The sequence below is a fragment of the Neomonachus schauinslandi genome, chromosome 2, assembly GCF_002201575.2.
Source record: "Neomonachus schauinslandi chromosome 2, ASM220157v2, whole genome shotgun sequence".
Classification (NCBI taxonomy): domain Eukaryota; kingdom Metazoa; phylum Chordata; class Mammalia; order Carnivora; family Phocidae; genus Neomonachus; species Neomonachus schauinslandi.
Genome location: NC_058404.1, coordinates 159,172,098 through 159,198,692, shown reverse-complemented (window position 1 = coordinate 159,198,692; position 26,595 = coordinate 159,172,098). Strand labels below are relative to the sequence as shown.

Below are 26,595 nucleotides of genomic sequence, written 5' to 3'. Positions count from 1 at the left end.
AGATCTGCATGTGACTTCAAAAGTGCTGGCTGACAGGACTTACTGGGGGAAAATGGATAGCAGCAGCTGGTCAGGCTCGTCAGGACATGGGCTCCTCCAGTTACAATTCCTGCCAGGGCCTCGGGTACCAGGTCCTCTACAAGTCAAGAGCTGTCTTTGAGTTCTCTCCTTGAGTGGCTCTAAAACCTTGTGTTGGAGACATGCTCCCTTATTTCTGGGAGACCCTTTCTCCTACCCAGCTACTTGGCTGACCCCTCGCAGAAAAGGACACAATGCTGGAAGTGCTTTCTGAATGAGACAGGGATTGTAGGGGGAGTCCCCTAAATCAGGAGGAACAGGAAGCTGAATTGCCAAAAGAATTATTATCATCCTAATAAAATGAAGCACATGATTTGCATTCCAGGTCCTTCAACTATTCTATGGGAACCCGGGCATTTTCCCATGACAGTATTTTTATCCCTGATGGGGGAGCAGAAAGTGAGCAGACAGTTCAAGCAATGTCACAGGACAACATCCTGGGCAAAGTCAAAACTCTTCAGGTAAGACAGCTTGAGATTGGAAAGTCAGCCTGAGGAGGGGGCCCGGCGATGGTGGGAAGTGGGAACATCCTGAGAGTGGCCTTGAGTAAGGGATCGGGAGATCCAGGGGGAGCTTCTGGTGGGAATTTTTGCTCTCTCAACCCTGACTATGTTCTCTGGAAGCCTTCTGTCCACCTGGAGAGGTACGTCGTCACCATTATACCCACCTGCATAACAACTCCACTCCTGTTCTGTCGAGTTTTCCCTCATTTTTAACTGCATGTCATGAGGACAGGTACCCAAGAGAAGCTGCAGGACTTGGCGGGAGGGGAGAGTTGGAAATGTGGCCCATAATCCCTGAGCACAGGGTTAACTGTTAGCTGAGGGCATGCACAGCACGTCTCCATACTTGGACAGTGAATGGTAAGACTTTTTATTATTTGCCGTATTTGTAAATCTGGCTCCCCCTGAGCCACCCTGTCTTGGAGGAATGCCAGGCAGCTCTTAAACCTCCCTCCTGTTCATGCTGTGGAGCCGGGCAGTTTTCCTCTATAAAATTGACTCAGGTGGTAACTCCTTAATAATGAAGATATAATAAAACAATTACTCACTAAATGTGATTGAAATCATGGGAAATCCAGGGCAAGCAAGAGGAGCAGAGACACCTGGGATGCGACCATGTAGGTTTGCCTGATAGCCTGGTAGAATTCACTCACCTGACAGAAGTGCCCAAGCAAGCACTTCTCTGAGGTGGGAAGGCTTGGAGGCGATCCAGGTTACGAATGGGGGACTCTGGTTTGCTGGTTTCCATCTGTCTGTAAGTCTCCAATAACGAATGTATAAATGAATGAATGGGGGTGGGGGACAGCTGGCTTGAGTAGCTGCCAATACAATGAAGCAGTATACTCGAAGTTTTCTATTTTCTTAAAATGTTCTTGTTTCTACTGAACATTAGCTATGCATTTTGCGATCTGTGTTTGGTTACATGTCCACACACACTCAGCTGAATATAGCATATGGCAGGCGGGGAAATAGCTTACACCCTGGAACCACACCCAAACTTGCCCGGATCTTCATACCTACTGCCAGCCATGGCCCAGGGTCCCTGTCCTGCCCTCAGAGGTAACGTAGCCCCTTCCTTCAGATTCCAGCATGTCCTAACCAGGTTCTGCTCTTAGTTCTTGCTGGCTGTGCTGCTACATGTGTCTAGACTCAGAAGAAAAAGCAAGCTGTCACTTTTCCTAGGTTGGAGAAGAGGAAGCGGTGGTGATCGCCAAAGAAAACGGTGGACCCCCTCCCCGTATTACCTTTCCTCCGTGAAATCTTTTGATTCCTGGACTGTTATTCCTAAGAAGTTCTGAACTCCTGGCTCATAAATATGCCCTTTCCAAGTGGAGTGACTTCCAGAGTTCAGTCCATGAAACAGCTGTATTTTGTAAGGGCTTTCGAGGAGTTCTTTAAAAATTAGATAATAGTGTGTTGTCTTAAATGCTGTCTGTGCTAACATCACACCGCATGCCACTGCCCCTCCAGGAAGTGGATTTGGAGTTGGGAAAAATATATAATTCTGCACTGTTGAAACTCAGTAAAAATATGTGAGTGCCTGTTACTCCGAGTCACACTGCAAGGCACAAGTTTAAAGAATCAGGTCTCACAATTAAAATGTAAAACAACCAACTTCCCTGAAGCAACAGTTCTATTAACAGAAAGGAAATTGTGAGGAGAGCAGAATAACTAACCTGAGTGCTCTCCTTTGGACAATATCTACTCCTCCGAGGTCTGCCTAATTTTGCTTCTGCTGTGGATTTATAATCTTCCTTACAGCTCTCCAGTTATACTTTTAAAAAATAAAGAGGCTTTGCTCTTTGAGGAGGGAAATGGGGACCATTATCATAGAAATGTGATTTTTGGAGTGACATTAAGATATAACTGTATCACCCCCAAAAGACTGTGCTTTATTTTTCAGTCGACTAAGCAGTATGTTCCTGGTAAGTCATAGAAATAGTAGTTAACTTTATTAACTTGCATGAATGCTTTGCATTTTTCCATGACAACGTTATGCTGGTATTGATGCTTAGTAAGCAGCATAGAAGACCGCCCCCTCGTAGACTCCAGCATGGAATGAGGGTGTTAGTTATGTCAGACGCATGTATGTTTTTTATGTTCAATATCGTGTTTGTGTATGTATGTATGTTTATTAAAAACAGAGAGAGAGAAGAGTCACGGATACCTATTTGACAGTGGACGTCCTGGCAGGCTGATTAGCCACCATTATTAAGACATTCTTTTGAAATGAGATTTCTATCATAATGCCATTGGTGGGGGGGAAGCCATTTTTCTCTGGCCTAAGAAACTTCCCAGCCCTCAGAAACCCCCAGAACTGTGCGCGTACTGACTGCGTTTGGAAAGGTTGCCCTCTAGTGTCCACACATGGTCATCCCAGCTCGGCCGGCCGGCCTAACGTGGCACCGCGGTGGTCTGGAACCTATCTACTGAATGCAGAATGAATGAATGCAGTGTGAATAAGCCTGCATTTTCTGAATCAAGTGAATCTATCACCTGCCAAAATTTCTGTGGCAAATCATTGAACCTTTACAAGAAAAATGACTCTTTTTTTCCTGAATATAAAAATACTACATGTTTGTAGGGAGAACAAATTCTAATATACAGGAGAGTTATAGGGGCCAGAACAACAGTGATGCCCTTTTTGAAGACCCTACACATAACAGTCAGCTGTTCCATGGCCATGAGTGAAATAAAAATTCTGTGCCGGGCCTTCCCCACCACCTGGCTGTGTGGCCTCCAGGGAAGTCATTGAACCTCTCTGACCCTCATCATCCCCATCTGAAAAATAAGGGGATGAATATGATGGATGATCTGGCCCCTCCAGTTCTTAAAGTCTGCCATCTGTACGAAATCACTGCTCACCTGCTGTAGCACGGAGTGGTTTGGTAAGCTTCACACGTGGTTGCATTTGGAGTGCAGTGACCTTGATGTTCCTTACAGCTGCCCAGATCACAGACCAGGGAGACGCCTGCTTATTTCAGATCAGACCCAGACTATGAAGTGGGTAACAACTGATGATAAAACTCAGGCAGGAACATCGGAGTCTAAGCCTGCAGGTGATTTTTAGAATTATACCACACCTTTGTCAGAAAATGCTACCTCTGTTAGTCCACGGACTATTTAGCCCCGGAGGGAAAGCCTCCATTTTCAGTAGCCACTGACTCCTGTGGAGCTGGATTTCACTTAAAAATGCTGAAGTGTCATATGTTGGAGGATTTTGACACCTCATGCTGCTGTCAAGGACACAAAGACTAAATACCTGTTCTTAGCCGCTTCTGCATAGAGCAGATGTCCTTAAATCTATATGCTTTTTCTGTTGCCTCTCTTTAAAAATTCATTTTCACTATGGGTGTATCTGTAGTTCACTCAAGAGGACAGCAACTTCATTTTTCCTCAGCTTTGTTCTCACGGCCATGGTCTAAAGGGTGGCTGTGAGAAATCTGGGGGAACCTAAATACTGGCAGTGTGAGAGCTGCAGAATATGATGTGCTTGGAATTCCCACACCACAGGAAAAAGCCTCATAAATATGGATGTGCATTCCTATAACATCATTCTCTGGCATTCCATATTACAACAAAATGGCCCAATTTGAATGAGTAAAATATAGTCCCTTTTAGCTCACATTCCAGTCCTCACAGTAACCCCATTCACAGCAGCAGGCGGCGTGGCCCGTTGCTGTAGGCGCAGTGTCCCCGCTCCCGTCCGGCTGTGCTTGCTGTGTAGATAAAGGGCCCTTGGGTAGTGGAGAAGGTGGAGGGAGTGGCCGTCCGAACAGCTGGTTGTCAGGGATTGCTTCTATCAAAGTTCCTCTCATGACAATGCCTTGAGTAGTGGACAGAACTAAAGTCACAAAAAAAGTCACACTGATCCCTACGTTCAAGTCACGTGACACCCGAGATTGCCAAATAGGTTTCAGCAGTCACCTTTTAATTGTCATTAAATCACACAGTGTCTTGACAGCCCTATATCTCCTTTGAGTCAGCTGAAGGAAGCCTTTGGAGCAGGAACCGCAGGGAGGGAAAACATGCAGGTGCAGGAGCCTCAGCCTTGAGAAGCTGAGGCTCAGTCACCGTGGTCTTGGACCCTAAGGCCTACCCTGGCCTAGTTCTGCGGTCTCATCCCTGACAGCTGCAGGTGTGTGTGTCTAGGAAGGCAGTCCTTTGTCTGGACAGAGAGGCTGCAGCTCGATCCCTGAACGCGGCCAGCATTTCTGTGATGACCCGGGTCCCCCCCTCCTCCATCCCCCGAAGCTCGTAGCCACCAGCCTGAATTTATTTTTTCTAGAAGGATTTTAAATCAGCGGCTTTACAGAAATGCACACTGTTATTCTCAAAGACAACAGCATTGTGTTTCTTTTGCCAGGATGCACATCTCTGTGACATAAATCATCCCTTCAATACACAAACATTCTCATTCCCGCCCTCCACTTTTTCTTCCCTCCCTCTCTCCCCACCCTCAGCTGGGTACCTGCTGCCAGGCCCATGCCCCACGCCCCTGCACCCTCTTCTCAGCTCGCCTCTTTGATATTGTTCTCCACTTAGCTCTTAACACCACCCTCTCCACTTCCCAGCTTCGTCCCGTGTGCCCTATTTCTCCTGTTCTTATTCCATTGATTTCTTCTTTCCATTCTCTCGTAGCTTTTCCATTGCTCACCATGACAGTCATCCTATCTTTGGAGCTTATTTCCATCTAGGCTGCGATTACATTGTGTCATATGCTTGGTTGTCTCTTAAGCATCAGGGTGGACCAACATCAGTATTTTAAAAGGTGCCCTAATGAAGAAAAATATCAGCATATTCATTCTTTTTTTGTGATGGTGGCAAAAACCCCTAACTGGCATTGACTGTTAGGCCAAGTTCTCCTTGGAAACTCGTTAAAGAATTATTGTTTCTATTATAACTAGAAGAAATACCCTCATTTTAGTCGTTCAGGAGCACTGAGAGATGGCAGACCTGACAACAGGAGGTCTCAGTCTAAGGGGATTTAGAACACTTTCCAGCTCTCGGCCAACACTCCTAGAGCAGGGATAACCGGTAGACCGAAGGCTGGGCTGGGGAATCCCAGAGGGAGGTCCTGCTAGGGCTTTCGCTAGGACACAGGAACCATGCCACCTCCTCCGCCCAGGTCCTGACCCCCCTCCCACAGGTCAGCAGAGTGAGACGGGCCTGTGACTCCGTTACACCGTGTCCTCTTGTCTGGCTCCATCGGCTGCTCTAACCGTGCCTGCTTATTGATCTGCTTAGAGTAGATACTAACTGCTGCTTCCTGCTAAACTGGTTTTGAGAAGACACCTTTTTCAGCCTTCTCCTCCCCAAAACCCTTTCAGGCTGCTCAAGCTGTACTTCACTGGCTGAACTTGGGGCTTTTGATGTGTGCTCCTTCCCTGTGGTGCCAGGGGAGCCAGGCTCAGGCTGAAATAGCAGCAGATCAAATACAAGTCCTCTGTCTTTCTGTGCTCCTGACTTGGCATGCTGGGGTGCCCTGGGGTGTGGGGAGGGCGGTCTTGGGCTCATCTTTTCCATGTCTCTGCAGTCTCACTGTCTACCATGCAGGGCCGAGGGGGAGCTGGGCACGAGTGGGTGGATTTAGTACCCTTGAGTTCAGAAGGGGCATTTCCCTCAAGGGATTCCCCTGCCAGGGAACTTGGACAAGGTCTTAAAAATGCTGCATCATCTTTATTTCCGCCCCTAGAGGAAGAAAGAAGCGCAATGTCAAATTTGTGAGAACCTGTGGGATGCGATGCAAATAACACTGACTCTAGTTTTAGGAGACCCGGCTTCAAATCCCTCTGGGGCCACACTTTCTTTCCATAAGCTTGGGCCAGTCACCTCTCCCCACTGGACCTCTGACATTTTTTATAAAATGAGGGGCTGGACTATGTGATTGCTAAGGCTCTTTGTGGCTCTATGGGATTAAATATTAGCCAGATTAAAGATAAATATCAGATAATGCATTCCCTTCCTTTCTTTCTTTTCTTTCTTTTCTTTCTTTCTTTCTTTCTTTGTTTCTTTCTTTCTTTCCTTCCTCCCTCCCTCCCTCCCTTCCTTCCTTCTTTTTCTTTCTTTCCGTCCTGCCTTCTTTCCTTCCTTTCCTTCTTTCTTTCCTTCCTTCCTTTCTTTTCTTTTCTTTCTGTCTTTCCTTCTTTCCTTCTTTCTTTCCTTCCTTCCTTCCTTCCGGCACAAAAGGACTATGAAGCCCAAGTCCGTAGGTCTAGAGCAGGAGCTCTCAGCCACAGCAGTTTTATCCTCGCAGCGGACATCGGGCAACCGGCGGAGACATTTTTGGTTGTCTCGACAGGGAAGGAATTGCTACTGGCATCTAGTGCCCGGAGACCAGGGTGCTGCTGCTAAACATTTTACAACACACAGGACAGCTCCCCACAGCAGAGAATGATGTGGCCGAAATGCCAGTAGTGCGAGGTTGAGAACCCTGCTGTAGAAAAAGGCAGGCGTTTCTACAGTATTTTTAATTCAGTGGTCCTTCAGGTGGCCATGGCATACCCTTTTTTCTTCCTGAATGTTCATTTTCTCTGCCACAACCCATTAAATATTTTGCCCTTTCTTTAATGTTATATTTATATATTTTTTCTTCAGAGAATATATTTCTTTTCTAATCTGGCTTTTCTCTAATTCTAAACACTATTGATCTTCCTAATTTCTACCCCGTTTCCCCCACACACACCCTTCTAGCTACCTGCTACCAATAATGCATCCCTCCTTGGCCCTTTCCTCCTGCCTGCCTCTCCGAGAGCCCTTCTGTCTCACAGCTCACAGTGTCTAGCTGCAGCAGGGCAAAAAGAGTCCTAGGGACAGGACAGGATTGTTCTGTGCCTTCCATGATTTCCTCATTGATTGTGGAAAGACTTGCCAGCACTGGGGCCTCCTTCACCTCCTGCCCATTGTGAGAAGAACATGGTGTTCGAGCGAGGGGCTGGGGAGGAAGGTGGCTAAAGCGTAAATATTCAAGGAGAACATGTCCAAAAGAAGCTGGAGGGTTCCCCTGTTATAGCAGCCACGTGGGTCTTGATTTCCCCCAGTGGTTCCTGCATTTCACGTAACTATTTTCTGTACCATTTTTATACTTTTAAAAGACTTTTTAATAAATACATTTATAGGGTTAATCAAAAATTTTTTGTCATAACACGTATCCCCACTTTTGGTTCGGAAATGTGGTCTCTCTGCCCCCTGGATAATGTTGGCATCTCCGGGAAAGAGGTGGCTGGATGAAAAAGCTCATGGCTTGAGGGTGGGAAAGGAAAAGAAACTAGAAGAATCCACTTGTTCCAGGACCGCATCATGGCTTACTGGCATGGTATTTAGTCTAGAAATGTGTGCAGAACATGCCTCGGTGCCCACTAGATATGCCGGGGCATCTGCTCGCGCTTCTCGTGACCTGCTTCCCTGCTTCAGAACATTTTCTTTGGTTTTTCTCCAGCGGCAGTTGAGCAAAAACATCAAGTTTGGGCGGCCACCACCCAATGCCATTCCCATGAAGAAGGCAGACAGTGGTGAGGCTAGCTTAGAAGAGGATCTGTTCCTGACCAGTCCCATGGAAATTGTGACTCAAGAGGACATCATCCTCTCAGACACCGAGAACAAAGTAAGGCTCCTCCAAGGAATGTGACTTGGTTGCTGATAAGCGAGGGGAGGACGTTGGGCAGTGGCCAGGGGCATCCAGTAACTCTGGGGTCTGCTGTACAGGGAATATGTGAGAGAAGATTTTCTGATGAGTAGCCCTGGGCTGGAGGGCACTTCGTGGTCAGGCACCGTGAGCTGCAGGGAGGTGCACTTGGAGGGGCGGGCGGGCTGGGGAAGAGGAGACGGGCCCTTCACAGGTGCTCCTTACAGCGTCTTCCACTTACTCCTCAAGACTCAGGTGGGTCCACCTTTTCTGGGAAGCCTTAGTTGGCCTTACCCCCACGCGGTGCTCTCTCCTCTGTGTCTTTGCTATGCGTCCTTTGTGCTTCTCACACACCCGTACTCATCCGTGTCCGTGTAAGTGTGTTCTCTCCATCTCTAAATGTGGAATTCCCTGAGGACAAACTGGGTCTTCCACATCTCTGTCTCCTCAGGACTCAGCTAGTGCCTTACTTAGTAGCACCAAGTAATTACTTGTCAAATTGGACTAATTTAAAGGGAGATGAGAAAAGAAAGAAGTAGGTGCCTAACAAGACAGAACATATCAAACAGGCCAGCTTGAAGTCTACTTAATGAGTGAAGAAAGTCACATTGGTTCAGCATTGTCCTTTCTGAATTTGGTCTTTTGACACTTGGAAAGAAACACCATGAGGGTATCCCGGAATGAGAGTCCTTCCAGCAGCAGAGGGGACATCCTCGGGCCTCTAGTGGGGAAGGAGGGAAGGCCCCACCAGCGGCTGGAGCAGGGAGGTCTCTAGGTGAGGCACGGAATCTTCCAGTCTCAACAGAAAGCATTTTCTGTGCTCTGCCTAGCAAGGCGTCTGAAATTACACTGCTGTTGTTAAAATGGACGTGCCCCCCGAAGTCATGCTTGCTATCAGCTAATGCGTCATAAGGGCAGTAAGAAAGAGAAGTGATTTGCAGGGCAAAGTGAGGAAGGAAAGAACAGGCCATTCCCCCGCTGTTGCCCCCGTCTGCCTCTGGCCCTCATGACTCCTGGTCCCCAGACATGTGGGTGGCGGGTGATGTGGTGGGTAAAGTAGGATGGGGCCAGCCCTCCCACCAGGTCCAGCATCTCCAGGGCTAGGCGGCAGTGACAAAAATCAGCCTTCATGCACGGACTTCCCAAGGACTGAAGCAAATGTCCTCACTGTTCCTGAGGATCTAATAAGTGCCAGGGACCGTGGCCGGAGGGAGGAGGAGGCTCAGTTGGTCTGCAGGTGCTGCCCCAGCTGTGGGTATTGCAGAGATGAGCGAGATTAGCCTGGGCTCTGCCTCCGCATAGCTTACATTCTAATGAGAGGAGAGTCACGTGGCAAGTCAACACATACGTATAAATATAATAACTTATTTATACAATAAATGTAATAACTGCTTCACGAAAAATGCTGCACAGGAGGTCAGGCAGAGTGATGGAAAAGTGAGTAACGTGGTGGGTGAGGGGCCGCTCTCTAGACAAGGAGGTCAGAGCAGCCTGAGCAGACCTGGGGTGGGAGCCGTGTTCTCCGCAGAGGGAAGAGCAAGTATGGAGGCCCAGAGATGGGGCTGAAGGTGTCCCAAAAGAAAGGAGGTTGGTGCGGTCGGCCAGACCCTGGAGAGGGGCAAAGGGAGGACAGAGCAAGGTATAGAGGCCAGATTGTATAAACCACGGGAAAAGGTGAATTCTATTCTGAGAGAAGTAGAATTTTAAGCCTGTTGGTGACATAATCTGATTTGTGTTTTCTTCTTTTTTTCTTTAAATTTTATTTTTATTTGAGGAAGAGTGAGAGAGCATGAGCGGGGGGGAGGGACAGAGGGAGGAGAGAGAGAGAATCCCAAGCAGGCTCCACGCTCAGCTCAGCACAGAGTCTGACGCGGGGCTCGATCCCATGACTGTGAGATCATGACCCGAGCCGAAACCAAGAGTCAGACGCCCAACCAACTGAGCCACCCAAGCGCCCGATTTGTATTTTCTAAAGGTGCTTCTAAGTGTGGTGCAGAAAACAAGCTGAGGTACGGAAGCTGACACTCTTGCTCCGGAGGGGATCATAACACCTGTTTGTAGAGATGGGCCATGCCAGGTAGAAGGTACAGCGTGCCATCAGGGGCAGGCAACGTGGTGTGGGCCTTCCTGGGGCAGGTGAGGCAACTGGGCTGGGGATCTTCAGCCTTTTTCTTCTTCCTTCCATGCTGAGGGTTTTGCCTCCTCTGGTCATCCACCTTCTCAGCCCAGCCCTTTGCGCGCAGCTTTGGTAGGGCCTTTCCTTCCCACAGAGAAAAGGCCTGGCGTAGAGGTGAGAGGTGTTGCAGGTGAAGGGGGTGAAGGCAGCGGGCATGGCCAAAAGCTCTGAGGTCGGAGGCCGGGTTTGTGAACCAGCCCTGCTTCCCAGGTGGGGTGGCGAGAGGCTGGCGCCTGGCCTCTCTCAGCCCTGGGGAAACGCAGCAAAGATGGAGGCTAGAGGCTGCCTGGACGGAAATGTGTTGAACTCAGGAAAAGAAGAAAGTGTACACTCCGTGCCGGGAGTCCTAGTCGGGACATTAGCCGAGTCCCCACCGGGACGCCCACCTTTCCCATGCGCAGCAGGAGTCCGCTTATCTGCCCAGGACTTCCTGTTCCGGCATCTGACTGCAGCGCTCTCTTTACTGTTCCAGCCCAGTGACACTCCAAGTTCTCAGAGTCCTCCGAATCGGCCTGGAGCCAGAAGTGAGATGGAAGAGAAGGTAGTATGACTTCAACTTCTGTTTTTAGTGTCTTTAACTTCCATTTCGCACCCCCCCCTTTTGTCGACCCACCGTCTCATTTTTCCATTCGTAAATGCTGCCTTCACCCATTACCTTCAGTTCCTTTAGAACGTTACCAGTGGTAGATGTTAGAGTGTTCATTATGCACCTGCTGGTACTGAGCCCCGCTTGGAAAAACAGCCACCTCCCAGCCTGCACGTATTTGCACACTTAGACGTTGCTCATCTTCCTAACTGTGCCAGGTCCTTCCAGACACTGTTAAGCCATTGAAAAAGACATTCCAGAACACCTGTACCTTCAGGAAAAGAGTCTCCTTCTATTTAGAGATGCAAAAAAAAAAAAAACCTCAGCTTTTCTCTACTTGTATGTGTTTTTGTTTTTTAACTTTTCTGGTGTTCAGTTGAACCCGGGACTGTGCCTACAGGAGTCTCGGGAATCCTGTAGAGGCCGGTCCACTCCCATGAGCAATCTTCACCTGCACGGGGCTCCAGGCCTCCTCATGGGGGCTGGTACAGTGAGCAGAGTATGTCCCTGAGCCTTCTGAAGGGGGATGGCTGCAGACAGTGCCACCACCCAGACAATGAAGAAGCCCGGTTGGAATACACTAGAAATGCAACCTGGCATTTAAATCTCAGCTTCAAGTGCTTCTCTGTGCCTTCAGTCTGTCACATTTGGCTTAGACGCTTTTTATTCATCCATCTATTAGGGGATGGAAATAAATGTTTGATTCATCTCTTTTGAACCAGAGTTCAGAATTTGGTAACTATTAGAAAGATAACTATAGAGAAATAAAAGCTAGGAGCCCAAAGGCTGGAATTATTTTTCCTTACTTCTGTGCTTCTTAAGCTATTTACTGAGCATCCATTTTGCTCTTGGAGCTGGCTTGGTCCTTTATCTTTTGTGCATGAATATGGAAGGTAGTTGCAACAAGCAAAGCTGTCCGCTAAGCCCCACCGGCTCTGCCTCGGTAGCGTGGATGCTGACACACAGACGCCGGCCTCGGCTCCTGGGGCGCCTGTGCTGGGCGCTGCTGGCCCCGCAGGGAGGGCCGAGAGCGCCCTCTGCCGCGCGCTGGGAACCGTCCCCTTGCCACGGCCTGTAATTCTCAGTAGTTCCAGGTGTGGCTTCTCCTCCCATTCAGTGTGGCCTCCGGGAGCCGGCTGAGCTGGGGCTCTCTGACCTGTCTAACTGGCGGTGGTTCCTAAGTGCGCGCATCTGCGTCACAGTGCTGCCGTTCGCCGTCTGAGGGACAGCCCTCACCCCTGGCTGGTACATTGCTGCCCTTCCTTTTTCCACCAGGGCCTCCCCCTCTCAGCGGCTTGGTGCACTCAACCCAGTGCTCTGTGGCCGTGGAGTGACTGTGCTAGAACATTTTTGTGGGTAACAATTTCATGCCCTAGGCATAGACGATCTACTTTTTTGTTGTTCCTTCATTCCTCCCAAAAATATGTATTGAGCACTTGCCAAATGAGATTTGCTACGTGGGCATAAAGAGGACTGAAAAGAGGAAAAAGATACGTTCCCTCCTCAAAGGGACTAAGGTGGAAGCTGAGGGATGTTTGCAGGTGTCTGAGGTCATGTCTTAGATGATAGAGTCCTTAGTATAGAGATGAGCTGGTCCAGGGTTCAGCAAACTATGACTTATTTCAGGCTCTGTGGCCATAAGGTCCAACCAGGACACTCTCCTTTGTTGTGCTCTTCTTTGTAGCCCAAACGCAGCTGAAGACAATGGACAATGGGCGTGGCTGTGTGCTAGCAAAACTTTATTTACCAAAATAGGCTGTGGGCAGGATTGGGTCCCCTGGCTATGTTTGGTCACCCCCCCATCTACTCTAACCTCCCCCCCAATATTATTCAGAGTAGGAAAACTAGCCCCTGAAAGGTTACCTGACCTTTATGAGTTCATGCAAATAGCACTGGCAGAACAGATCGTCGGTGTCCCGTTTTAATTCCCAAAGCCATGCTCATCTCACTGTCCCAGTGAGCCCCGCCCGCTCGAAGCCATCCCTGGGCCGGGCCGGGCAACGTGCAGGCTCCATCGAGCAAGGGCGATGGCTCTGGGACTCCTCGCATGTGGTTCTCATCAGGACTGTGTGGTTTCCTCTCCATACAGGTGGCTCCAGTGAAACCGTCTCGGCCAAAAAGGCACTTCTCTTCTGCTGGAACCATCGAAAGTGTCAACCTAGATGCCATCCCCCTGGCCATCGCTTGCCTGGACAACAGTGCCGCCAAACACAAATTGTCCGTAAAGCCAAAAAACCAGAGGGTGTCCAAGAAGCACCGGCGGCTTGCCAGGGTATGTAGAGCCTGTCGCAGCTGACCAGGCAGCTGCCCGTGCTTGCTGGGCGCCCATTCTACCCAGTGGGGCGGTGCCGTGAGGGGCCAGTAGAACGAACTAGGTCCCTCGAATCGGGGACCTGGTGTGTTGCAGTGAACGAGGGCAAGCAGGCCCCTTTACTTTCCATCGCCCTTTCTAACATGTTGCCTGCCTGGGGGCTGGTGGACCCCCGAATGAGAGGCTGCCGTTTGAGGGCCTCTGGACACTTGGCGTTGGCTTCGCCCCGGCCAGGTGACAGCTCCCCTGCTGTGGCTCAGCCAGAGGTTCTTTGGTTTGACTGGGGTGGACTTTGAAGTCACAGGTTCCAGGGCACATCGATGAAGTGCAAATGTCATTTTTTCTCATCTTCCTCATGCTGGGCTATTGGTTCTCCTATGATTCATTTGTATTAAGCAAAAGGAATTTGAGAATGACCAACAAAGGGGCTAGAGAGTCAACATGAAGTGGATGTGTTTTCCTGCACCCTGGCAATTTGCTCTTGGTGTTTACCGAGCTCTGTACTTAGGAACAACTGCCCCTTCTTTTGAGATTAGGAGGGCCACCGACATTATGAATAAGGTGGGTAATGGTTGCCTGTGCTAAAGGAAAAGGCTAAGTCTTTCTTTCCTTAGGATCGACCAAATGAACATGGTGGCCTTCTGCGTCAGCCCTCCCTGGACCAGAACGGACACGCTGGAGAAGACAAGCCAATTTGGCACGAAGAGGAACCAGAGCTGCTGGACTCCGAAGAAGAGAAGAGATGCCAAGAAGAATACTGGCTAGAACTTGAGGCCAAGTGCAAACGGCAGAAGGCTGAGGCAGCTGAGAGGAGACGTCTGGAAGAGCAGAGACTCCAGGCCCTGGAGAGGAGGCTTTGGGAAGAGAACAGAAGCCAAGAGCTCTTGGAGGAGGAAGGAGAGGACGAGCAGGGAGAGGAGACAGAACTGCAGCTGGAGGCAGAAAAAAGGCCACGCGGAGAGGAGAGGCAGGGACTGGGAGAGCAAGGTGGCCAAGGCCAAGAGCCGAGGGAGCAAGAAGAAGGAAGGCACCCGGAGGCCCAAGAGCAGGCGGTGTGCAGCGGGCAGGAGGCGGAGAAGCAGCGGCAGCTACAGGAGGAAAGCGAGCTGAAGGAGCTCAGGAGGCACGGGGAGGAGGAGCAGCGGCGGCGGGAGGAGGAGCAGCAGCAGCGGGAGGAGGAGCAGCAGCTGCGGGAAAGGGAGGAGCAGCGGCGGCGGGAGGAGCAGCAGCGGCGGCTGGAAGAGGAGCAGCGGCAGCGGGAGGAGGAGCAGCAGCGGAGGCTGGAAGAGGAGCAGCGGTGGCGGGAAGAGGAGCAGCTGCGTTTGGAAGAGGAGCAGCGGCGGCGGGAGGAGAAGCGGCTGCTGGAAGAGGAACAGCGCCGGCGGGAGGAGGAGGAGCAGCGCCGGCGGGAGGAGGAGCAGCGAGAATGGGAGGAGCAGCGGCGGCGGGAGGAGGAGCAGCGGCGGGAGGCGGAGGCAGCGGCCGAGGAAAGGGCGGAGCTGGGAAAGCTGGAGGAAGTGGAGGCCGCGAGGCGGCAGGAAGCGGAGCGTCGGGAAGACGCGAGAGTGCGCGAGGAGAGGTGGCAGCAGCTGGACGACAAAAGGGGCTTGAGCCCACATCAGGTGGACTTGGCAGAGAAACCTGGGAAACGAGAGCACCTGCTGCCCGAGAAGCATTGGGAAAGCTCCAAGGAATCCAGGATTTGCGAGAAGCAGAGTCAGGAGGCCGAGGCAGCCGGCGAGCCGCAGGGACGGCGCGGGGCTGGTCCTGGGCATGGCCGTCGTGCACGTCCGGAAGAGAGACCAGAAACTAGCGCGCAGCCTCCCCAGAAACACGAGGCGCAAGTGGAAGAGGCTCCCGGGGAGAGGAAGGACGCCGCCGCCCCAGAAAAAGACAGAAAGGGGGAGGAACTCCGGTGGCAGGAAGTGGACGAGAGGCAGAGCATGCCCAGGCCCTACACTTTCCAGGTGTCATCGGGAGGGAAACAGATTCTCTTCCCCAGAGTCAATTTGAGCCCAGTGACGCCCGTGAGAGATGTGGGACTGGCCTCCGCTCCCCACGCGCCGAAGACCCCCCGAGCCAGCGCGGCCGCCCACGCCCTGCACTCCTCCCTGAGTGTCCCCCACACAGCCATTCTGGTGACGGGCGCGCAGCTCTGCGGCGCGGCGGTCAACCTGAGCCAGATCAAGGACACGGCATGCAAGTCTCTCCTGGGCTTGTCAGAAGAAAAGAAGCACGTGGATGTCCCTGCCCTGGAGAGCGCAGCCCGCGCGCCTCTTGAGCCCCGGGCAGGCAGCGGGAAGGTCAGGGCCCCCCAGGAGTCTCCGAGCAGCGTGGCCGCGCTAGCCGAGTGGGCTTCCATTCGGTCCAGGATCCTGAAGAGCGCGGAGGGTGAGCCGCGCAGCGAGAGGGGCCGGTCTCGGCCGGGTGATGAGCACGCTCCCAGGGCCCGCAGTGATTCCCGCGGGAACCTCCGGAAGACCCCCCCAGTAAGTGCGAAGTTCTCTATTATGCCTGCCTGGCAGAAATTCTCTGACGGTGGCACCGAGACCTCCAGACAGAACACAGAAGCAGAGAGCATTAGAAAAAGACCCTCGCCGGGAGCCGGCGACGGCTCGGTGCCCCAGCCCCTGGCTACTAACGAGCTCCCCAAGGGCGCGGAGAAACCAGAGCCAGCAGACACCACAGACGGGTGCAAATTTGCCAAAGACCTCCCGTCTTTCCTTGTCCCAAGCCCTGCCTACCCGCCTCACAAAGCCGTGGCCCATGCAGAAACCATGGCCGCTGCGGACAGTGAGAGCACCAGCGGGAGAGGAAAGCCGGACCCCTCGATGCCTGGCCAGGAGGAAAAAGCCTCACCTTTCGGAATAAAATTGAGAAGGACCAACTACTCCTTGCGCTTCCACTGCGACCAACAGACAGAACAGAAGAAGAAGAAAAGGCACAGCAGCACCGGGGACGGTGCCGATGGCGGCCCGCCCGCACCAGGGAGCGCAAAAGGAGAGGAGACGGAAGCCGTGGCCCCCAAGCATGGCCCGGCCCTGCCCGCCGAGAGGAAGCCTGCCCTGTCCGCCTGGAAGGACTCGGCCGCAAGAGCCCACCCTTCTCCCGCGGCCCCGCCGGCCGGCAGCCAGACCCCCGCCGCAGAGCACGACAAGGCGGCCACCAAAGCGCCCCCGGCGCAGAAGCCAGCGCTGGCCCCCAAGCCCGCCGGCCAGACGCCCCCCTCGTCCCCACTCTCCAAACTGAGCAGGCCCTACCTGGTAGAGCTGCTGGCCCGCCGCGCGGGGAAGCCGGACCCGCCCGAGAGCAGTGACCCCCGGCCGCCGTCGCCGCCGCCGCCGCCCGCAGAGCCGAGGCGGGCGCACCAGAGGGAGGAGGAGGAGGAGGAAGTGGTGGAACCGGAGCGCAAACCCGCTTCCCCGGCCCAGCCGGCCGCTCGGCCGGATAAGCCTTCCCAGACCCCCGAGGCCGCGAGGAAAGGTAGGTTGGGGTGGGTGGGATCGCTCGGCCTGTGCCGAGCGCCTCGTGAGGGTCACGGCGGAAGCCTGAGCTGCCCCGGGAGCGGAGCCGGGAGCGGCCACGTGCCCGAGCAGCCCCTCCGGTGGAGGCCCTCTCCCGAGTCCCGAGGCGCTTTTCTTGCTCTGCTTCGGAATTTTGGAGGTGCTGACAGCGACATGTGTGCCGCTCGCACCGTTGGCCGTACTTAGGTCCAGGTGCTGACGCTGAGACGGACACGCTTTCGCTTGACAACGGAAACTGCAATACGGTCCTAATGAGCCACGACGTCCTTAATCTGGGGCGGGCCCCGGCGGGGACGGGGAAGACAGGTTTCCCGGACGAGACGCGTTCTCCCTGGGCAGTAGCGGCGCCCCGCTGGGAGGTCGGGACTTGCAGCCGCCGCCGCCGCCGCCTGAGGAGCTTGGGTGTGGATGACCCCGTTGGGCGCAGCTTCGCGCAAAGCGCTCTGCAGTTGCATCCCCCCCACCCCAGCAGCCTGGCCCGGCGAGGCCTCCTACGACGGATGGCCGAGCGGCCGCCCTCGCACGGGGCCGCCGCTCGTCGTTCTTCAGGGTAGCCGTGAGCACTTGCATTGGCTTTGCGGCCCCCGAGAACCTTCAGCGAACACTTTGTGTTTTCGGGTTCGTAGAGTTGGAGGTAAGGTTCGGGTCATAGTCCGGGAAGTTACTCCCATTTCTCAGAGAAATTCTCCCCTGAGGTTTATTAGGAAACCCGTAAGCCTTCTGTCTTGTTGAATTGTTTAGGTGGTCGGTGATTTTTGCCGAGAAAAGGGCTGTTTCCCCAGCAGTGCTGGTTTGGTTACTTGCCTTATGGAAGGGAGGTCTCATTGTCCTTTTTAACCAAGCCTTAGACCGGCATGTAGCTCAGCAGTTGCCGGACCGTTTCTCCCTAATTTTGTTTGTCCTGCTGAGTAGTAGCCCGTTTTCAGTTTTTTCTTTGTGTTGTTTTCTGCCTGTGCTGGGCCCTGGGGGACGGCCACGGGGAGTCCTCCCACAAGCCCAGTAAGAGCTGTCCCTTAGTTCCCCATAGCCTCCCCGGACTCGTGCTGACAAGCCCCGTTGGCCTTCAGAGCTAGGTGTTTTGGGGGGCCTGGCTCTTAGGTAGAAGTCTTAAAAGTTGGGGTACCAGATGTGGAGTCCAAACCCTTTGCTCCTCAAGGAGAAGCTAAGAGTTGTGAGTTCCCTCCCAGTTGTGGGTTGTACAGGGAATGGGTTTATGGTGAGATGGTGTCTCAGCTTCTCCAACCTCCTTCCATGTGGGGTTTTTCTCATTCATCCAATGTGTAGGAGTTGCTCAGCTAGTTTTTGGATTTCTTTTAAAGGGAATTGTTGCATATGTAGCTGTATATTGGGTGTGTCCCTGGGAGGAGAGAAGTTCGGGGTCCTTCTACGTCGCCATCTTGAACTGGAGCCTCATTTTCAGTTTTAACATTATGATCTCATCAAAGTCCCTCTCACTGTCTGGAGGACTCTACCACTCTCCTTAGCTTCTCCCCAGAGAAATAACTCTCTGTTGTGCTTCTTTCTCTAGAGAAGTCCCTTTATTATAATTTTCTACCAAAAACCGTTACTGCTCCTTTTTCTTTCCCAGGGTCCAGATTCTGGGCTGTTAGGCTCTGCTAACTGAATTTTTCTTTATTTGCTAGAAAAGAAGCAATGGATGCAAGGTCCACATGCCTTGGGGGTGCTGTCTAAAGACCACTGGGATTTTCCCACCCCACACTAGGCCAGGCTGACCAGTGTGTTGGACTGAACACCCCCATCAGAATAAAAATGTTAAAGCCTGCATCTCCAATTTCACTTGTTACTTGTGTACCTGTAGTGCTGTCCTCAGCTAAAACCCCTGGAGCGCCGCGTGCATTTAGGGTGAAGTTCATTGAGACAACAGGCGGACATAAATCTGTGTTGCAAATCCTGGTGCTGCCTTTTATTTTCTTTGGCCAGCTCCTTGACAGCTCTGCCTTCTTCATAAAGTGGCCCACAGAGAGCTTGCAGCTCGGCTAGTTTCTTCTGTTTGTATTGTTAGTGGCCACAGTATGCTCAAAGCAAAGGAGTGAGGAGGACAGCGTCACTAGTTCTCTGCCCTCCCTGCACTTGGTTCTTCCAGCTTCCCTCGGGGGCTCTGTAAATACACTGTTCCATGTGGCCTTCTGGTATATGGCCTGAGTGAGGATGTCCGTGCCAGTCTAAATATTAAATATTAGAAAAGCTTAATTTCATTTTTCTTTTTAGATTTAAAAACATATCAGAAATTTTAATCTTTTCTTCCTTTAGCCCCAGTGACTTGCCTTGCACATCCCCTAGGGCACACACACCCTTTATTTTGTAGACCACTGCTGTAGAAAGAGATTTCCGTCCCCAAGGCTGAGGCCAGTGAGAACCAGTCCATAGGCGGAGCCACTGGGAGGGCTTTGACTCTGAATCCACCCCGTGTTTGTCCTCTAGAGGTCATCTCGTTCTGAAATTCCCACCTCCGTGTGGTGGGTGGAATAGATATTTAAGTGGCCCTTTCTCCAAGAATTTACCTTTGGGAGCAGTGGTTCAAACTCTGTAGGGCCAGCATGTACTTGCTCATATCCCCAGAACCCGAGGGAGGGAATCTGAATGGCATGTGGTTCCCCTTGTCCACTGTGTTTAGAATGAGAGAGAATAGGTTTAAACAAATGTTTTACCTTGGCTCCTTCTCTCCCATGATTTTTCTATGACCTTGTGGTAGCTGTCTGGGCCAGTCCGAAGTTGGTGATCTAGAACTTTACTTCAGCATATGAGAGTCGGAGCTATTATTTGTGGAAGACCTTTGGGCAACCTGGGCTGAAATTCAAACAGGAGCCCCGTTTTAACATTCTCAAACGTTTTCTGTTTATCGATCCTCAACTACAATCCAGACCTGTTAGACCCTTACACATACTGTGTTACAGCCTTTTTAAAGTCTGGTCATAACTTTAGAATGTGCTATTCAAGGGCCACAGTTCTAAGGAAATAAAAAATCTGGCTAGCGATTTACCTTTTCAAATAAAAAAAATAGGCAATTCTACTTTAAAGGTATTTTGACCCTTGTGATAAAACACCAGTCAAAATTGTTGTCAGGAAACTGGCCAGTGGTTTTAATGACTTTCAGATGGAATGTTTAGTGTAGGATTCCCTTTTACATGATAGCTTCAAATGGAAATCATTTGGATCTTGGCAATTTGGTTTTCAGACATTTTACAAACAGGTGTTACACTGTCCTTGAGTAAAAAAAACCAATTTATTAAATTAATTCCCATGTTAGGGCACCTGGGTGGGTCAGTCGTTAAGCGTCTGCCTTCAGCTCTCAGGTCATGATCCAGGGTCCTGGGATCTAGCCCCTCATCGGGCTCCCTGCTCAGCGGGGAGCCTGCTTCTCCCTCTCCCTCTGCCTTTCCCCCTGCTCATGCTCTCTCTTTCTGTATCTGTGTCTCAAATGAATAAAATCTTTAAAAAATAAATAAATAAATAAATAAATTAGTTCCCATGTATCTAAAGCGTATCTAAAGCATAATGCTTGAATTGGTGAATACCAGTTGACCCTTGAATATCGTGGGGGTTAGGGGCGCCAACTTCCTGTGCAGTTGAAATCCGTGTATAACCTTTGACTCCCCAAAACTTAACTATTAATAGCCTATAGCTGACGAAGCCTTACTGATAAACAGTCGATTAACTCATATTTTGTACATTAAATACTGTATTCGTACAATAAAGTAAGCTGGAGAAAAAATGTTACTAAGAAAACCGTAAGAAAGAGATAATACATTCACAGTACTGGGCTGTGTTTATAAAAAAAAAAAATCCACGTAGAAGTAGACTTGGCGCAGTTCAAACCCATGTATTTTTAAATTTTTTTTGTTAATTAAAGATTCATTAAAAATACCTTTAATTGGGCACCTGGGTGGCTCAGATGGTTAAGCATCTGCCTTCGGCTCAGGTCATGATCCCAGAGTCCTGGGATCGAGTCCCGCATCGGGCTCCCTGCTCCTTGGGAGCCTGCTTCTCCCTCTGCCTCTCTCTCTCTCTCTCTTTCTGTCTCTCATGAATAAACAAATAAAATTTTTTAAAAATTACCTTTAATTTTTTTTTTAATACTTCTTAAGTGTGCCCTTTTTCTTTACTGTGTTAGATCATACCTGAATGTTTATTTGATGATTAGGGATAGTGTAACGACCAAGACCCATTATAAATAGGAATTCTCTTTGTACAGTGTTATAGATCTAAAAGGTATAGAAAAGCAGAACCTGCCCCTTTTTTTGTGCTTGAATTCCTAATTTGATTTTACTTTGGTTCTTTCTCCTCAATATAAAGTCGAGTTGACTGAGAGCCCTGTTTGGTAAGGTTTTGGATCATCAAAGTGTAAACTTTTATTGGATTTCTAAAGAACAGGACTATAGTGAGCCCTTTTCCTTTGAGATAATAAAGCATTCAGTGCCAGCATGATGATCTCTAAAAGGGCATGATTTTTACTTGAGGGAAAAGAAGGGGATGATTCTCATAGACATAAACAGAACAGGTCTCTTGTGGAGCGGTTCCTCTATGCCAAGCACTATTGTGAATGTTCTGCCATCTGAGATCTCTTCATCCTCGGGGCAGCCTGATGAGGCATGCACCATTATCATCTCTACTTAGGGATTAGAAGACCTTAGGGAGGTTCAAGTAGCTTTTGTTGGACATGAGGGCAAACCCAGGGCTGCTCAGTGTAAAAGTCTGATGACTCAGCCTGGGCAGCACGTCTGTCCCGGGTGCACGGGGGAGGCAGTCAGCCACAAGAAAAGCACAGACTGGAAATCGGAAGTCCTAGGTTCAAACTTCGGCCGGGGCGCTAACTGCTGGGTGAGCTCGGGCACGGCACGCTCACACTCCCGTCTGTAGAGGAGAGCACTGGGCCCAAATCACAGTTTTCTGCTGCGTCCCTCAGAGCCCTGTGCCCCCAGCAGCCTCACTAGGTAGAGCAGCCTCCCTCGGACCTCTTTCATCCATTGGGGTTCCGCATAGGATGTTTGGGGTTAAAAAGCGATAAATAAGAACAATAAATCAGATAACAGCCTGGGTTACCTATAGGCCTGAGATTTTCTGACACCGGAGATCTTATTTTTACTTCCATTTTGAGGGAAGGAAGATGCTTCTGTGTTTCTGTTCATCAAAGATGTTACCTCCCCACCCAGAGAAGTCTCTCAGGCATCGGTGCAGAGTTGAGGTCAGGAAAGGGCGGTTGAATAGTTCACAAGTTGTGAATAGTTCACAAGTTGTAGGGGGTGCGGGGTGCGGGATCAAGAGAAGTGAGTGGTCTCACTGCAAACCTGCTTTTGCCTTTCCCGGTTCTGATCACAGTTCCATCGGGGGGATGGGGGGGGGTCTCCACACCACCAGACAGTCCTCAGACACTACGTTTCAGCTGCGTTCCGACGCGGTCTACCTGGAGATGGCATCAGGCCCCGTAGGTTAAGGGCTCGGTCCCACAAGACTGTCCCCACTTCAGATGCCATTCCCAAGTCCAGGGCATCACCTGTGCTTCTGATCGACTTAAATCAGAGATGCTCATGACCCCCTCCTTGGGTTCAGTTAATTTGCTAGAGCAGCTCACAGAACTCAGAGAAACATTTTGCTTCCTAGATGACCAGTTTATTATAAAAGGGTATAATTCAGGAACAGTCAGATGGAAATGACACAGAAGGGCAAGATATGGGGAAGGGCATGGAGTTTCTCTGCGCCCAGAGCACACCTCTCCCTTCAAATCTCCATGTGTTCATCAAGCAGAAACTCCCTGAACCCCATCCTTTTGGGTTTTTATGGAGGTTTCATTACGTGGGCACGACTGATTAAATCATCAGCCACTGGCGACTGAACTCAGTCTCTAGTCCCTCTCCCCTCCCTGGAGGTTGGGGGTGGGAACAAAAGATCCAACCCCTCTAATCAGACATGCTTGGCTCCTCTGGCCACCAGCTGCCTCCTTAGCGTCGGTCCCAGAGTCCTCTCGTTAACAGAGTAAGAGACACCTTATGCTGTCATCACTTATGAAATCCCAAGGGTTTTAGGAGCTCTGAGCTCTAGAAATGGGCACAAAGACCAAATACATATTTCTTTTTAAAATTTTTTTAAAGTTTATTTAATCTCTACACCCAGTGTGGGGCTCGATCTCTACGACTCAGAGATCAAGAGCCACATGCTCTACCAACTGAGCCAGCCAGGTGCCCCCAAATACATATTTCTTCTAAATCACAATATCGGGGCGCCTGTGTGGCTCAGTCAGTTAAGCATCTGCCTTTAGCTCAGGTCATGATCCCAGGGTCCTGGGATCGAGCCCTGCCTCGCGCTCCCTGCTCAGCAGGGGAGTCTGCTTCTCTCAAATGAATAAATAAAATCTTTAAAAAAAGAAATCACAGTACCACAATCTCTTTTTCCACAGAAAAGCCAGTTCTTCAGAGCAGGCACTCTTTAGACGGCTCCAAACTTGCGGAGAAGGTTGAAACTGTGCAGCCACTGTGGATAACATTAGCACTGCAGAAGCAGAAGGGGTTTCGAGAGCAGCAAGCAACTCGAGAGGAGAAGAAGCAAGCCAGGGAGGCCAAACAGGCCGAAAAGCTCGCCAAAGAGAACGTGAGTAGCCTGGTTTTCAGCTTTAACTTTGCCTTCCCTGAATTTGGCTCTCTTTTAGGTCACAAGGACTTAAAAAAAAAAAAAAACTAGCTAGGAGTGGTGGAGAATACTTAGGTTTAGAGCAATAAATAAACTGATCACCGTTAAACCAGGGAAGTGTGTTCGATTGGTAATTTTGTTTGGTTTCCTTATTCTCTTAGGTTAACCTGACTTGGTAGAATCCGTGACGACTAGCAGCAGTCCATGCACCTGGCAGTTACACGGGAAATAGGAGAGTGATTTTATTTGAGCAGGGAGTTGGGAGGAAAATCAGGAGTCTTGCTCTGTGGCCCTGATTTTATGGTCTGTTCGATGGGCCTCTCCTTGGAAAGTGACTTTCCCTCTGAGACCTTTGAGCTGAGCTGCTCCACGGCTGGGGGTCATGGTTGGCCCCACTTTGCTCCCACGTGCAGTCCCCGTGCAGTCCCCGCGGCTCCTTTAGGAGCAGAGGTTGGGGGCCGGCAGGCAGAAGCCCCCACGGCCTTGCACGGTCAGTCTTTCCACGTCCTTAGGTTGACAACACATGTGCCCTGACTCTGCCCACCCAGGTCAGTGTCGGCCCACAGCCCGGAAGCAGCAGCGTGAGCAGGGCGGGGTCCCTGCACAAGCCCACCGCCCAGCCGGAAGAGAAGAAGCCAGAGACAGCAGCGTCCAGGCTTGAGCGCAGAGAACAGCTGAAAAAGGCCAACACCCTTCCTACATCTGTGACAGGTAGGGAGAGCAGGTCCACGGCTGGTCTCACAGCTGCTTTCCGTCCTTGAGTGTGAGTACAAGGTCAGCACACGTGGCCCTCCAGGGCCCAGGCTGCCTCACAACCCCACAAGGCCACCCTTTGAGAAAGCTCATCTGGAAAAGCCCAGTGGGACTCCCCATCAGTGGTGTGATGGTAAATGGCTAACAGTCACCCTTCAGGGAGTGGGGAGACCTGGGATTTGTAGCATTTGACAGTTTTCATGGGGTAAATCCTCCCACTGTGGCCAGTTTCAAGCTCCCGGTGTGCTATCAACTGGTCCGATCACTTCATGTTGAACGAGCCCTCTCCATGCCCCACTGCTTCTAGTCTAGCAACATGAGGTTCATTAACTTCCTCCTGCGAGGGAGACTAGAGACCGTGAGAATCATCTCAAGAAGGGAAGAGGCAAGGGCGCCTGGGGGGGGCTCAGTTGGTTAAGCGACTGCCTTCGGCTCAGGTCATGATCCTGGAGTCCCTGGATCGAGTCCCGCATCGGGCTCCCTGCTCGGCAGGGAGTCTGCTTCTCCCTCTGACCCTCCCCCCCTCTCATGTGCTCTCTCTCTCATTCTCTCTCTCAAATAAATAAGTAAAATCTTTAAAAAAAAAAAAAAAGGGAAGAGGCAAGATTATAATAGGATTTGGGGGAAAGGGTGAAGTTTAGGTAAAATGTACGTGGAACGGGGTTTTGGCGGGTTCAGAACCGAGCAGGAGTTGTATATAAAGGGGTTGATTTCAAACCTGAGATCAAGAGTGGACTCAGGGTCCTGTTTCCAGGCAAAAGTGGGACGGTGTCTACTCACTGGTGGGATTTCAAATACCAAGTTTCTGACCAGCAGGACTTTAGAGCAAGGTTTTTCAGCTGAGTCCTTTATGAAACATTGCTGTTAATATATTCATGACACACAAAAGACATTTTTTAAAAGATTCTTTATTCTGTTAAAGTGATCCTGTAATGTTTCCAACTATTTCCTTGTTACAAATCACTTGAAGCTTCCTCCCAGGGGTTAGCAGGGCGTCTGTTTTCCCTTCTGGGCCACCTGGGCCCTAGAGGGCACCCACCCTGGAGACCTAGGCTGTTTTATGCCTTTGTTACCTGCTAGCTTGGGTATGGAAATGTAAAGAGGTCTCGCCCTTAAAGCTCTATATACTATTTTGGTGAGGAGAAAAACAACTATATTTGAAAACCACTTTGGAGCACTATGTAATTTTTCAAGAACCTTCATGGGCATAATTTCATATGATCTTACACCCAAGACTTGAGGGTTCTAACCATCTGGGTGTGTCAGAGAGATCGTTCTTTCAGAATAAAATTCCAAAGTCAGAGCTCACACCTTTCTCTGCCTGACTTCTGTGGCCGTGCCAGAGAGTGGCTCCAGCTCACTGAAGCAAACTTTTGTTCTGATGTATTTGTCTTTTCCATCAGTATTTCCCGAGTTCTGTTCATGTGTAGGCCATTGCCATGGGCAAAGTCCAGATCCCTCATCTTAAGAAGCCTCTGAGGTCTGGTACAGTAAGAATTGGGGGGGCAAGCCTTAACGTGGTGAGGGCTGGCGGGAGCCGGGGGCCTCGGGCACGGGGCACCCCGGGCCCTGCCTGGTGGAGAGGGTGAGTTTTGACCTCACCAGTTCAATAAATTCAGACTGCTGGTTTGATGTTTTTCTTCATGGAACTGACTGGTTGGATAACTAGAACCACAGCATTTACCTTTTATTTCTTATCATGTAGGCATAGTTTCTGTGCACAAAAAAATTAGGCTTCTGCACTGTAATTCTGTATGCAGTAGTTCTGATCACATTGGTTTCTTTCCCTAATTCTTCTCACTAAAGATGCCCAATGTTTCACCGGGGTTTCCCTTCTGAATCTTGCACTCCTAATACACCAGAATGTGGCTCTGACTTACTCTTATCCTTTTCCTTCAAAACCCAATCCAGTGGAGATCTCGGATTCAGCCCCTGCCGCGCCGCTGGTGAAAGAAGTCACAAAGAGGTTCTCAACCCCAGATGCTGCCCCCGTGTCAACAGAACCAGCCTGGCTGGCTTTGGCCAAAAGGAAAGCCAAGGCCTGGAGCGACTGTCCACAGATCATTAAGTAGAGTGACTTTTATCCACTCCTACTACCAGTTACTGGCTCTTCTCTTGCCCTTGTTATTTATTTTTTATATGAGGTAAAGAAACCACGCTAGGGAAAAGCAGCATGTTTTATAGGCTCTAAAATAATGTTCAGAAACTGAATCGGTGGCATTCCCTGTAAAGAGTGTATTTGCACAATCCTAGGTCCTGGTGCCTTGAGCTCTTCCTCGTTCTCAAGAGAAAATTCCATCCGAGGGACCACATGAAGCAAAATCTCCAAACTAAGAACTCTTCACAAGAGCCTACCATGCCCCTACCACAGCCCTTCCACACATACACACCCACACAC

The 26,595-nt window shown here is 50.6% G+C and overlaps 1 protein-coding gene across 1 annotated transcript; it reads left to right on the top strand.

Annotated features, from left to right (window-relative positions):
- The first annotated feature begins 419 nt into the window (after window positions 1–419).
- On the top strand, window positions 420–26,269 carry CRACD (capping protein inhibiting regulator of actin dynamics). Its single transcript, XM_021701696.2, has 9 exons — window positions 420–539; window positions 8,020–8,184; window positions 10,854–10,922; window positions 13,057–13,239; window positions 13,893–14,330; window positions 14,553–16,761; window positions 23,215–23,405; window positions 23,993–24,155; window positions 26,109–26,269. The coding sequence occupies exons 1-9, from the start codon at window positions 420–422 to the stop codon at window positions 26,267–26,269; spliced, it is 3,699 nt and encodes a 1,232-aa protein (XP_021557371.2).
- The last annotated feature ends 326 nt before the right edge of the window (window positions 26,270–26,595 follow it).

Coding starts and splice junctions, on each gene's coding strand:
- CRACD (XM_021701696.2), top strand. CDS start 420: ATGGGAACCCGGGCATTTTCCCATGACAGTATTTTTATCCCTGATGGG. Junction 540..8,019: donor GCAAAGTCAAAACTCTTCAG/GTAAGACAGCTT, acceptor GTTTTTCTCCAG/CGGCAGTTGAGCAAAAACAT. Junction 24,156..26,108: donor CCTTCCTACATCTGTGACAG/GTAGGGAGAGCA, acceptor AACCCAATCCAG/TGGAGATCTCGGATTCAGCC.